Raw genomic sequence first — 13,395 nt, forward strand, 5'->3', positions numbered from 1 at the left:
CCTAGAACTCTCTCATACCCGGTCTCATATCCCACCCCCTGCCCCTACCTCCCTTTCCTTCCCTATCGGTTTCCCACTTTTTTACTTTATACCCCTAGATTTTGATCCCGTTTTGCAGTATGTTTATTGGAAATATAGTGGCATTTATATTATTTGGTCTTGTTTCTTTCTGCTCATGTTGTTTTTAGGACATATTGGTCTTATTGACGTATGCTATTACGACATTTATTTATTGCATTACTTTTTCAATTAAAACAGTTAACACAGGTTATATTGTATAGGTAACATTTCCTGGTAACTTTTGTTCACTTGATCTCACTGCAGTTGTAAACCGGGCTTCTGTCCGTTTTTTTATTGCTTGGAACAATCTTTTTGATAATGCAGTTCGCTTGGGTTCATCCACGTGGTCTAATTCATTTAACTCCAATTCATGGCCAAATATTTCAATCTGAAAAAAATAAAGGCTTAGTTAAAACTTTAAAAACAAAAACATTTATTTTCAATTGATGTTTTATAACTTATATAAGTCACTATTTCTGTCAACAAATCTCGTGAAACATAAGGTGTTCAGAATAGATCACTATGTTTGTCATAATTTTTGAACTCTCTTATCAGATTATTTTGTTTGCTATATAGACTCCCCCTAAAATAGTAGTAGTCTACTTGCTTGGAGGTCATCCAATATGAATAACAGCTGGATGTCGCTCATGACACTCACATAACATGCCCATGACACTTCATGACACTCTCATGACACTCACATAACATGCCCATTACACCTCCTCTTTTTGCGATGATGTAAAGTCACCATCCAGTCCCCACTCTGACCCTCCCTTGAATCACAAATACCGTCTCAAGTAATAGCGATGTTGTACATAGATACACCATGGCAAAACTTGGTTCGCTCATGCGCAGTATGGGTTTTCTCGAATTTTTGGCATGCGCAGTAGCTGAAAATCACCCAACTGCGTAAACATCAGTACTGGGTGCGCCTCTGAATCGGGCCCTCAATGCAACCATTATTTGGGGGATATTACATATCCCCTGGATATATCTGGGCGGAGGGCGCTTCGGATACCTAAAATATCTGCTGAGGTCTCTATATTTTTTTATAGCAAAAGCAGCCCCCCTTATTAATCCCTTCACTGCAGAGGACGAGTGGGGCTTGTCATCCGCATATACCTTAAATCTGCAAATAACAAGTCCCGCTCGTCATCTGCAGCAAAGTGAATCCTGCTAACTTACCTTCTTCCCAAGGCACTAATTACACAATGAGAAGTCCCGAGGGTCAGGGGACCGGTTCAGGAGCAGTGACGTTGCCACATGAAAATGTGGGGTCACTCACATATGAACAAGGGCGGATTGGGATGGGAAACCAGCCCGGGAAATTTCTGAAAGCAGCCCTATATAGGGAAAGGGGTCTGTTGACGGGGCAGGGAATCCCCTCTTTGAAAAAAATAGTTCTTTTCACACTAAAACTAGCAATTTTTTGCTAAAATAGAATCTGACAGTATACAGTAAATATGGGTTCTCTCTTGTAGGGCGTATCAGTGGACCAAAATGTACCTCTCACAAATTACAACACCCACCCAGAGGGAATGCAATCGGGAAACCGACTGTCTTAATCCCGACAGCCGGCTTCCCGATTGCTTTATCCCGGCGTGGGATAAATGACCGGCGTCTATATCTAGACGCCTGTCATTTACCTGACACCGGGAGACCGGCGCCCGGCATCCCGATCGAAGGGATGCCGGGCACCGCCAGCGGACAGCCGCATGGGGGGGGGGGGGGAGGGTTAGGTTTAGGGCACCCGGGGGGGACTTAGGGTTAGGCACCCCCCCGGGAGGGTTAGGGTTAGGCTAGGGGGAGGTAGGGTTAGGGTTAGGCACCCCCGGGGGGGACTTAGGTTTAGGCAGCGGGGAAGGGGGGGTTAGGGTTAGGCACTTAGAGGGGGGATTAGGGTTAGGCACTTGGGGGGGAGGTTAGGGTTAGGCACCCCTAAGGAGGGTTAGGGGGTTAGGTTAGGTTAGTAGATACTTACCTTAGGTACGATCGGGATTTCCAGCGCTGTCGGGCTTCCGCTGCCGGGAACTCTGCTTCTGTCGGCCTGCCGCTGCCGGGATTCGAACTGTCGGCCACAGGGCCGGCGGTATTTCATACTGATTCCACCCAGAGAAATACCTCTAATGATAACGGTTGCAGCTGTGGATGGAAAAACAGTGGGCGGGAGGGCAATCCACATACAGACAAACTGATATTTGTCATACACGGGTATAAGCTAGTAAGGAGGCTGCTGTGATTGTGCAAAATGGTTGCGGATGGCTGGGTAGGACTCAAAATCAGACCTATGTGTCCAATGCAAGATAATTCTGAAATATTATTTTTAATAACCTTTTTAAACTTTCTTGATGCCCTTTTTCTTTGTGTTTTTATAAAGAAATGTTGTGCATTATATTTCAACTAAGAACCAATTAATTCTCTATCACAGCTAAATATTTGAAACATATATACATTAAGAGAATAAAATGAACAGTGCTGTTTTTTGTTTTTATCATGTTAATGGCTGTACAGGTCTACATTCATTATTTAATGTCTGTCCACACTTTAATTGCTGCTCTGATATAACAATAAGCATGCTGTGATTGGGTACATGCTGACCATTTTGTCTCAGCCACACAGAAACTCACTCATATAGGTGACTATTCATCATCGGCCGTACGGCCTACGATGATTAAGTATTGAACTCGCTGCGAAGGATACTGAAGTATCTAACTCGCAGCGGGGGATAGATTATACAAGAGCAATTCATCATTGCTCCGGTGAGGGGACAGCTGCTCCAAAATGCAGCTGTCCCCTCGGTTAATATCGCAGCAAATGTAGCTGCATTACTTAGCTCCTCCACGTCGACCCGAGATCACACATGCGCAAAGTCGCCGGAGTGTCCGTGAGATGGCAGCGGAGGGATCCCTCTTCGCATCCCCGGAACTCCTTCCTATAGGAAGGAGCGGGCTACTAGAGCAAGCACCGTCTGAAGATGGCGCTTGTTCCCGTGAATATCTGGGGGTCCTATCGGGCCCCTGATGATGAATGGCCTGGTAACTAAAACATGTGGAAACTAGTGTTTCCGCATGGAAATCGGGCCATTTATCATTTAACAATTTATTGTTTTGTGGCACCTCACCGATACCCTATATATATTTCTGACTTTGTGAACCCCAACCCCTTCCCTGTTGTGCAGTTCAGCACTTCCTCTTTTAATTTACAGTGCTCTTCTCTATATAGATTATTGTGCTTAATCATGTTTTTTTCCAATATATAAAACTTTTTTTATGCCCAACACCCCACCCATTATATAATATATTTTAATGCCCATAACTCCCCTACCCTTTATATAATAATTTATTATTATTTTACTTATTATTTACTTATTATTTATAAGTATGTTTTGCAGTGTGGGATCCAACCCTCACAAACATTGGAAGAACATACAAACCCCACACAGAGGCCTTAAATACAGGGATGGATACTTATGGGAAAAAAATTATTTCTGTAAGCCAAACACAGCCTATAGTGTATGAGGGCATACAAGTTTCTTCCCTTGAGTGTTACTCATTAAGCCTGTCTAATATTTACAGTTACCTACGCAAAGGACAAAAGGTAATAGAGCAGGTATAATAACTATAATAGAACTGGACAATGGCTCCCAACATACTGCAGGAAACTCTGAACAGGAAAGGTGCAAAGAAATTAGAACAGGAAAATATATATATATATATATATATATTTATTCTGAATAAAGATCCTGGGGGAACAATTGAACTGAACACTTTTCCCTAAATGCAGCTATGTATGGACATACTGTATATCACCTGCAGGAGAGGCCCCAATTTATTGTACATTTATACCTAATGCAACCTACTTTTATTTGGTTGACTATAGTTGGGACAACTGGGTCGGTCTAGGGCCTGAGGTTCCTTTTTCATAGGCTCCTCTTCTCTACGTGCTGCTGAGGTTTCTCTGTTACCTCCTGCCTGGAGCAGGCGGGTGCCGGCTGCAGGCCAGGGTCATGCCCGGCTGTGTGGGGAGGATGAAGTGCGTGCCCTCCAGGCACCCGGAGAATGATGCCTCCTGCAGTTTAACTTTAACGCCACGGACACTTCCCCCCAGCTCCGCCACATGGGCAGAGACATCAAGACATTATGATGTCTCTCCACACAGACTCACAGTGCAGGAGGTGGAGCAAGGAGGAATGGAAGAAGAAAGATCTGTGGGCAGCAGAGGCTGCCACTATCTTTCACACAACGCAGCGCTGGTGCCTGGCAACTGGCCTTGTGACTGCCGCTAATGAGCAGGAAAAGACAGCCGGGTGCGCTGTGCAGATTTGTGTGATGTATTGCGGCAGGCGCCCGGTTCTCCGGGCTGGTAATAAAGATACTGCAGGGCTGACCCAGCCTTTCTGCATCCCTGATTGTGAGAGGGAGGCCTGGGGCACCTGTGGGTCGGCACCGGCCCAGCGGGAATTGTCCCGATATCCCGGTGGCCCAATCCGCCCCTGCATATGAAAGAGGGAAGTCTTCGCTTTCAAATTATGTGGTCTCATTAGCAGCTATTATATTGTGATCACCAGACAATGGGCCTGATTCAGAGATGTATAGTACGTTCATCCAAGGATGAACGTACATCTCCTATTGTTAGGGGTATGCCCCTGTGCAGGACCCGTTCTGTGCATGTGTAGAACAGGTCCTGCAATCTCGCTCGCAGACTCACCAAGCAGCAGCATGATTGACATGCTGTGGCGTTTGGGGGTGGAGTGTTAGCATGCCTGGTCGCCGTTCCCAGAAATGGGGGCATGAAACCTCCATGGTGAACCCAGGCTGCGATGTCTGTCTGACACCTCCTTCTGCATTTGCATCTGAGATGGATGGGTTTGCACAGCTGCTTGTGTGCGGCTCTGCAAATCAGTCTATCTCTGAATCAGACCCAATATCACCAAGTGCTACAAAAAAATAAGGTTCATTAAGTAAGGCAGGAGTGGGGAACCTTTTTTCTGCTGAGGGCCATTTTGATATATATAATAATATTTGCGGGCCCGATGCAGGCCACGCCCCCTTAATGTGATGTCACATGGGGATGGGGCCACAATCGCCGGTGATTACAGCAATGCCCGAAGCATCCTCAGCTGTAAGGGCAGCGGTGTGACCATCTGAAGCATCCTATAAACGCTCCAGGTGGCACTGCTGCATAGATTCTGGCTGCAGGGTGCCATTCTAGGCCTCCTGCTAGCCAGATAAGGCTAGCAGAAAAAAACTCAGAGGGCCAGACCAAATGATTCCGCGGGCCTTATACGGACCACAGGCCTGAGGTTCCTCATCCCTGAAGTAAGGTAACAAAACCTCTCACATTTTCATTCTAATATCCCACCAGGCCAGAGCAGGTAAACCACTGCTTCCTCTCATTAGACTGCGCCACATATCAGTCATACTGTCCCAACATCAGACTTAAGATGGAGGGCTGACGGAAACATAATCAAACGTAGTGTGATCAGATTTCTGCATCTGAAGGACACACCAGCAGCTGATATTCATTGCCAACTTGTTGAGGTGTACGGTGATGACGTCATGTCACAGAAACAGGTCTGGGCTTGGTGCACTGCCTTTGATAAAGGCAGGACAGACATTCGAGCAGCGATCTGGCCGGCCAAGCACCACAGATGACAATTTGTGCCACATTGAAGTCTGATTCAGGAGGACAGATGCACTTGAGTTAATGATATTGCTGTTGAACTGAACATCTCAGTGGGTACTGTGCACAACATCGTTCATTAGAAGCTGCAGTACAAAAAATAATGTTTACGCTGGGTGCGGAAGCAACTCGCAGAAGTTTACAAAACCAATAGGATGAGATTGGCTTTCGTGCACTTGACGGGGTACCATGAGGAGGAAGTGCAGTTCCTGCAGTTTATTGTTACAGACATTGAGACGTGACGAAGCAAGCATCCATGACATGGAAACACGTATCATGCCCACCTTTAAAGAAATTCAAAACAACTCCATCAACAAGGAAGGTCAGGGCGACCATATTTTGGAACCACAAAGTCGTGCTTCTTTGTGATTTCCTCACCAAAGGAGATACTGTGAATGCTGTCTACTATTGTGACACATTGAGCCGGTTGCATTGAATAAAACCTGGGTTACTGCGAACAGGCATCAAATTGCTGCACGATAACTCCAGGCCACACATGAGTTGTTAAGGCGCTACCATTGGGAGGCACTGGGCCATCCTCCCTATAGCCTTGACATGGTACCGAGTCATTTCCATCTCCTTGGACCACTGAAGAAGCATCTGGGTGGAAGGCAATTCACAACTGACTGTGAAGTTCAGCAAACTGTCATGTCCTGGCTTCAGGCACTTGACACTGATTTTCTTCTATGATAGTTGCCTTGGTGTACTGTTGGTACAAATGCTTAGACAAGCATTTTCAAAAATAATCTGTACCAAGGCCATACTATTCATTATATGTATATGTACAAGTTGAATACATAATTTCGCAATGAGAGGTCTTGTTACTTATTTATTGAACCACCCTCATAGTTTTCCGTAAAAGGGGAAAGGGCATATTGAATGTGTGCCCTATTTCCCCTCTACTGGTCCACACACACATTGGGGCACATTGCCTTGAAAGAGGGGATACTCCTCTTTCAAATGATGTACCCCCTTAGTTGATATTGTCTAGTGATCACCAGACAATAACTGTAAAAGTACATGAAAAAATAAAATTTTCCACAGACCCTCATCTTGTACCCAAAAAAAAAGGGATCCCAAATTTAATGAGGAAGGTTGTCTAGTTTATAAAATGACAGGCCTTGTTGGGCTGTCATATTCTTCCTACACATAGGAATCGTTTAAACCAGTGGTCGGGGAACAGGGGTAAATTACCCCACATGGGGTACAAATGAAATTCCTGGGTAATGGACGGACAGCCGGGCATGCATATGAATCATTCATATGCATGCCCGGCTGTGTCACAGGGAGGCTCTAAGCCGGATGCCCGCTGAGATGTTATTACCAGCGGGCGCCCACATTAGCCCTAGACTGGAGTTCTCTTCTGAACTCTAGCTGCCGCCTCTCCATGCGCACTATGGGAGAGATGTCATGACGTCTCTCCCATAGTTCCGAGGAGCAGCCAGGTAGACAGGATGATTGCGGATGCAGGAGCGGGGATTAAGGTAAGTGTTTTTTTTTTTTTGTACAAGCGGCACTACAGGGGCATTATATGGGGGCACTACTACAGTGGCATTATATGGGGGCAATACTACAGGGGTATTATATGGGGGCACTACCATGCCCGTCAAGAGCAGCGGCGGGCCTGGGTAACATGGGGCGTGGCCTAATCGTGGGAGGTGTGGCAACACCACCTCTGGGGAAGAAAAAAAGATTTCCAGTGCTATGCGCTGGCGAGGGGGGTGCTCTGAGCCCCCTCAGCCCAGCGCAAAGCCAGGGGGGGCGCGATCAGTGTGTTCGCTCCCCCCATAGACATAGGAGACTACTGTGGCTGCTGCTCAGCAGCCACGAGCAGTCTCCCACTGCAGCTCAGCAAACGCTGTGTGCTGGGCTGCTGTGAGGGTGGGGGGGGCGGTGTCGGACCCGGGCCCCCGCCGGGCCCCTCAGGAAGCCCGGGCAATTTGTACCCGCTCCCCCCCTCTCGGCACCCCTGGGCACTTCTACAGGGGCATTTTATGGGGGCCATACTACAGGGGCATAACTATGGGGACACTACTACAGGGGCATTATATGGGGGCACTACTACAGGGGCATAATTATGGGGGCACTACTACAGGGGCACTACTGTATGATTTCCTTCCTTTCAAATCAAGGGGGTAACATTGGCGTATCTAAATATATTTTGGGGTAAAAGGTAAAAAAGTTCCCTGACCCCTGGTTTAAACAGAGACATCGAAAATTAAAAAAAAAAATGCATTTTCCATTAAGGTGCAGATTTTTTTTGTCAAAACTTACACATAGGGGCATATCCAATTAGCCGCGGGGTTTCACCTGTGTCTAATTGTTAGGCAAAAGTCCCGCGACGCGGGGATTAGCTATTCAATTAAATAGCTTTTTCCTCGCGTCATTAGAATGGAACTCCCGCTCGAGAACACACTGATTCCGCGAGAACTGCGGAATCAGTGTGTTATACCCTCTCGAGAGAGGCCGAATAGGGCAGCTTCACCCGGATTTTAGCTCGCATCTACATGATGTGCGAGGTACAGTCCGACAGCGAGGACTCGCGCGCGGGGTCTCGGGGACACCCGTGCGTGGAATCCCCGCTAATTGAATCCTGATCAGCACGATAATTAGCCGCAGGGTAAACCACACGGCTAATTGGATATGCCCCATAGAATCCTGCTTTTTACTATATTGGAAAGGTGGATTATTGGCGAAACAAGAACCACTTTGTGGTGCTTATAAGATGAAAAAAAAACATGTTTGATTTTGGTTCCTTTTCTTGAATTTTTTTTATAAAAAAACACTTTTCTTGGCCTTCTGGTTTAAATTTGTGTTTTCACTGGTTTTTATGCTCATTCTAACACATCCAACAAAGACTTCTAAAAAAAAAACATGGTATAATTTGTGTGGGTACCGCATAAAAAAAATCATTGATATGATTTTGGAATGTGACAAGCGCTAATGTCAGAGAATGGCCTCAGAACAAGAGCGAGAAAACCCTCAGCAACTATGGGGTTAAATACCGAATTTACCAGCTTAGCCCCAGTAGCTAATGCCATGTTCAGATGGAGTTATGGCGCACATACATCTAGCTAGTATCAGGGCAATTCCCTATTCTGATGGGGTCAGAGGTTCAGAGAAATCCAAAATATTAGACAATCTTGATTCCCCAATTCCATCCCGAAAATGGTCAGAATTGGCAAGTCTGGGATCTTTAACATGTTGAATTTGCCTGATTCCCAGATGGATCACCGATCATCGATGTCTGCGGATCTGCATTTTTTACGCCAATCGACGGATTAGATTGGCAGCGGCAGAACAGGGAATCATGACGTAGATGTCCGCATTAGCCATTGTAGTCTATGTTCTACTGATGGCAATAGTTACTGGGAAAGGAATACGTAGGAGCCTGAAGTAGAAAAAAAAAGTGATTGCATACATACAATATTTGTGGTATCACATATAGCCGCTATACAAGGCAATAAAATAATAATATAATACAGATGAAGGTTCCAGTTGGAAAAGAAAAGGATTTTAGCATAGTGCATTTTGGAAGACTGCTGCACCTCTTCTTTCGTCTCCTCAGTTATCTCATTGGGCGGCTAGAACCACTGCTCACAGTTGTTGATCTTATTTCCACAAATATAAATATATTACAGCACCAGGAAGTTGTCCAACTATGAGTAGTCAGTGTTTCAAGCTGATGCTTTTTATTGCTGATCGGGCACATTAGTAGCCTATTGGCCAGTGTACCGTATTTAGGTGCACAGAAAGGTCTGACACCAGCTGGCCACATTGTGAGCTCTCTTCTAAACTCATCTCTGAGCTGTCCTCTCAAGCTCCATGTATTCCACAGTACACACACATGCCTCACACTAAGGCCATCATCAACCCCCGCACTGAGGCCTATACTGAGATCTCCAAAGTCTACAGGTGTAGACCTGAACAGGTGGTACCACCTATCCTGTTATCACCACAGTATATAATGCACAAGGCATTTGTTCAGACAGACAATGGCAATGAGGTCATGCACCTTTTGTGTCCTTTGTGGTTAAATGTATATATAGATGCATACCTTAGTGTTGTAAATTATATCCTTTGGGTTTGAGTCTGACTTGGATGCAAAGTGACTGTTTTTGCATGAAGCTGCAGAAGCCCGATTCACTACTTTATGCTAGTGCAAGATTCCATACAGCTTATGCAGAAACCCATATCGTCCACTGATATTACACCAACCACTGCAATAGTCATCATTAGTAGTGACACTTGCAGCAGCCTCGTGCTAGGTGCAAGATATCCATCAGTAACAGGCTACCCTTCCCCGTATACATGATTCAGAACACACAAGGCTTTAGCTACATGCCCATGACACTCCCATGAACCTCCCATGAGACAGATTTCTAGCATACGACCCAGAATCCATCGTAGGTATGCAAAAAATGCGTAAACTCGCTTCTGCCCATTCGCTGTATGGTAAAAATATCTATTTGCGTCTGTGAGGAGAGATATGTCCCACTAAGAACAGGGTCTCTCTGAGTCTGACGTGTGTACAGTGATTGAATGCCTGCATTTGCTGTTTATCTGCACGTCTACATAACCTACCTCTGCATTCTTCACATCTTCTTTGTAATCTCTCAGATGCTTTTTCATAATCCCATTCAAAGTATCTCTTTCTGCCATTGTTTGACCATTGATGACTGTAAAATAGAGGAAATGTTACAAAACATAATTATTACAAACCTGTCTTATACCCCAACATTGCAACAAGCAGCTTACATTATGCACATTGGATCTATTGGAGCACCAGTCCCAAAGCATCACATTTACTTTGCACAGTAATCAGGGGCGTATCTTCCCCTTGGCCAGGATGACACTCACCAAGGCCGCCTGCGGTGCCACCCAAGGAAAGGGGGGTAGATTCACAACAGGACTGCCAGGACTGGAGTCCCGTGCCCACTCCCGGATAGCTGTCCAGGGCCAGGCAGCCGCTGGTTCTTACTGGTGGCTGCCTGTTACAATGAATAAAGTTGTTTTTTTTGAGACAAGGTGTGCGTGATGTCATGACATCATGTGCGCCACATCACTGCGCTGTTAGAGACTGAGGAGCTGGCCACAGCGTGATGGGCACAGCCGCAGCCAGCAAATGAGATGGTTATTATCTGTGGGCTGTGGGGGGCAAGGGGTCCGGAGCTGAAGAGACAGAAGTGGGGGTTGGCTGATGAGACAGAAGGAGTTGCTGGCTGGGAAGACTAATGGGGATCTATACACAAATGAGACAGAAGGGTGTGCTGCCTGGTGAGAAAGAAGGGGGGCTGGTTGGTGAGAGAGAAGGGGGCTGGCTGGTGAGAGAGAAGGTGGCTGGCTGATGAAATAGAAGGGCGTGCTGGCTGGGGAGACAGAAGGGCGTGCTGGCTGGGGAGACAGAAGGGCGTGCTGGCTGGGGAGACAGAAGGGCGTGCTGGCTGGGGAGACAGAAGGGCGTGCTGGCTGGCTGGTGAGAGAGATGGAGGGCTGGCTGGGGAGACAGTAGGGCGTGCTGGCTGGGGAGACAGAAGGGCGTGCTGGCTGGGGAGACAGAAGGGCGTGCTGGCTGGGGAGACAGAAGGGCGTGCTGGCTGGGGAGACAGAAGGGCGTGCTGGCTGGGGAGACAGAAGGGCGTGCTGGCTGGGGAGACAGAAGGGCGTGCTGGCTGGGGAGACAGAAGGGCGTGCTGGCTGGGGAGACAGAAGGGCGTGCTGGCTGGGGAGACAGAAGGGCGTGCTGGCTGGCTGGTGAGAGAGACGGAGGGCTGGCTGGTGAGAGAAAAGCGGGCTGGCTGGAGAGACTGAAGGGTGTGTTGGCTGATGAGACACAAGGGCTGGCTGGTGAGGCAGAAGGGTTGCTGGCTGAGTAGTCAGGCTGTTGATACAGAAGGGGGTGCTGGCTGATGAGACAGAAGGGGGTGCTGGCTGATGAGACAGAAGGGGGTGCTGCCTGATGAGACAGAAGGGGGTGCTGCCTGGAGAGACAGAAGGGGGTGCTGCCTGGAGAGACAGAAGGGGGTGCTGCCTGGAGAGACAGAAGGGGGTGCTGCCTGGAGAGACAGAAGGGGGTGCTGCCTGGAGAGACAGAAGGGGGTGCTGCCTGGAGAGACAGAAGGGGGTGCTGCCTGGAGAGACAGAAGGGGGTGCTGCCTGGAGAGACAGAAGGGGGTGCTGCCTGGAGAGACAGAAGGGGGTGCTGGCTGGAGAGACAGAAGGGGGTGCTGGCTGATGAGACAGAAGGAGGTGCTGGCTGATGAGACAGAAGGGGGTGCTGCCTGGAGAGACAGAAGGGGGTGCTGCCTGGAGAGACAGAAGGGGGTGCTGCCTGGAGAGACAGAAGGGGGTGCTGCCTGGAGAGACAGAAGGGGGTGCTGCCTGGAGAGACAGAAGGGGGTGCTGCCTGGAGAGACAGAAGGGGGTGCTGGCTGGAGAGACAGAAGGGGGTGCTGGCTGGAGAGACAGAAGGGGGTGCTGGCTGGAGAGACAGAAGGGGGTGCTGGCTGATGAGACAGAAGGGGGTGCTGGCTGATGAGACAGAAGGGGTGCTGGCTGATGAGACAGAAGGGGTGCTGGCTGATGAGACAGAAGGGGTGCTGGCTGATGAGACAGAAGGGGGTGCTGCCTGGAGAGACAGAAGGGGGTGCTGCCTGGAGAGACAGAAGGGCTTGCTGGGGAGGCAGAAGGGGTGCTGGCTGAGTAGGGAGGCTGTTGATGATACAGAAGGGGGTGCTGGCTCTTGAGAAAGAAGGGGGTGCTGGCTGTCATGATAGAAAGGGGCCTTATTATTATATCCATCATATTTTTATTATATTAAATTAATCTCTATTTTAAGTTTTTTATTCTTAACGGTAAAAGTACAGAGTGTAATTATTCAGAAAATATGGGGGGAGTGGGGCGCTCGGACCCCTAGATACATTCCTGACAGTAATATAAGCTTCAAATGTATGAATGATGAATATTAAAGTTTAGGTAACAGCCAGAGTTTGCCTTTTGCAGGTGAAGTTTCGCTCTCCCAAATGTTGTCTATTATATGCTCTTGCAATACAATCACAGTTGCTGCTTATATATATTAACGTGACTGAGGAAAGGAATGCAAAAGAACTTCAATTACAGCATTGCACCTCTCTCCCTGAGCTATTGGTGTGGATAGCCTAATTACCTTCTCTGTACAGTAGTATGCACTGCCAACACTAGAGCACAAAGCATATGTATAACAGCACAAATATCACACAGCAGTAAATAAATCTTGTATATTCTAATTTATGTATATGTGTTCAGCCTGATGCCTACCCTGAAGGCAACCATCCATTTGTTATATGTCTGTTTGGCTACATAGATCATTTGTTTTTATTCATCTGTTAATTTTTTTATTGCATGTAATCTGTTGGGGTGTGTACATAACATTATATTATATCAACATCCCTTATCACATACAGGTGTCACCTTTAAACAGCCTATTGTATCTAATAGTTTTCATGCGCACTTCTGAGGAAACATGTATGACTGGCACTTTAAATATTAAAGCCGCATTACACAAAGAACTATGGTGCAATAAGAGTAATAGTTAGGGATTAGTTGAGTCACAGGTACCACACACACACACACACACACACACACACACACACACTTAGGCTGAGTTCAAAGAAG

At 47.2% G+C, this 13,395-nt stretch overlaps 1 protein-coding gene across 1 annotated transcript in view; it reads right to left on the minus strand.

Moving 5' to 3' along the window:
- Positions 1-214: 214 nt before the first annotated feature.
- LOC148481322 (uncharacterized) overlaps positions 215-13,395 on the minus strand; it is a 126,272-nt gene continuing 113,091 nt past the window's right edge. Inside the window, exons 18-19 of the mRNA XM_088453657.1 lie at positions 10,327-10,421; positions 215-448 (exon numbers count right to left, since the gene is read on the minus strand). Coding sequence (XP_088309783.1) covers positions 269-448; positions 10,327-10,421 — 275 coding nt within the window. The 3' untranslated portion in view covers positions 215-268. The remainder of the gene's footprint in view (positions 449-10,326; positions 10,422-13,395) is intronic.

The sequence above is a fragment of the Taudactylus pleione genome, unplaced genomic scaffold (assembly GCF_031769625.1).
Source record: "Taudactylus pleione unplaced genomic scaffold, aTauple2 ptg000585l, whole genome shotgun sequence".
In the NCBI taxonomy this organism is placed as follows: domain Eukaryota; kingdom Metazoa; phylum Chordata; class Amphibia; order Anura; family Myobatrachidae; genus Taudactylus; species Taudactylus pleione.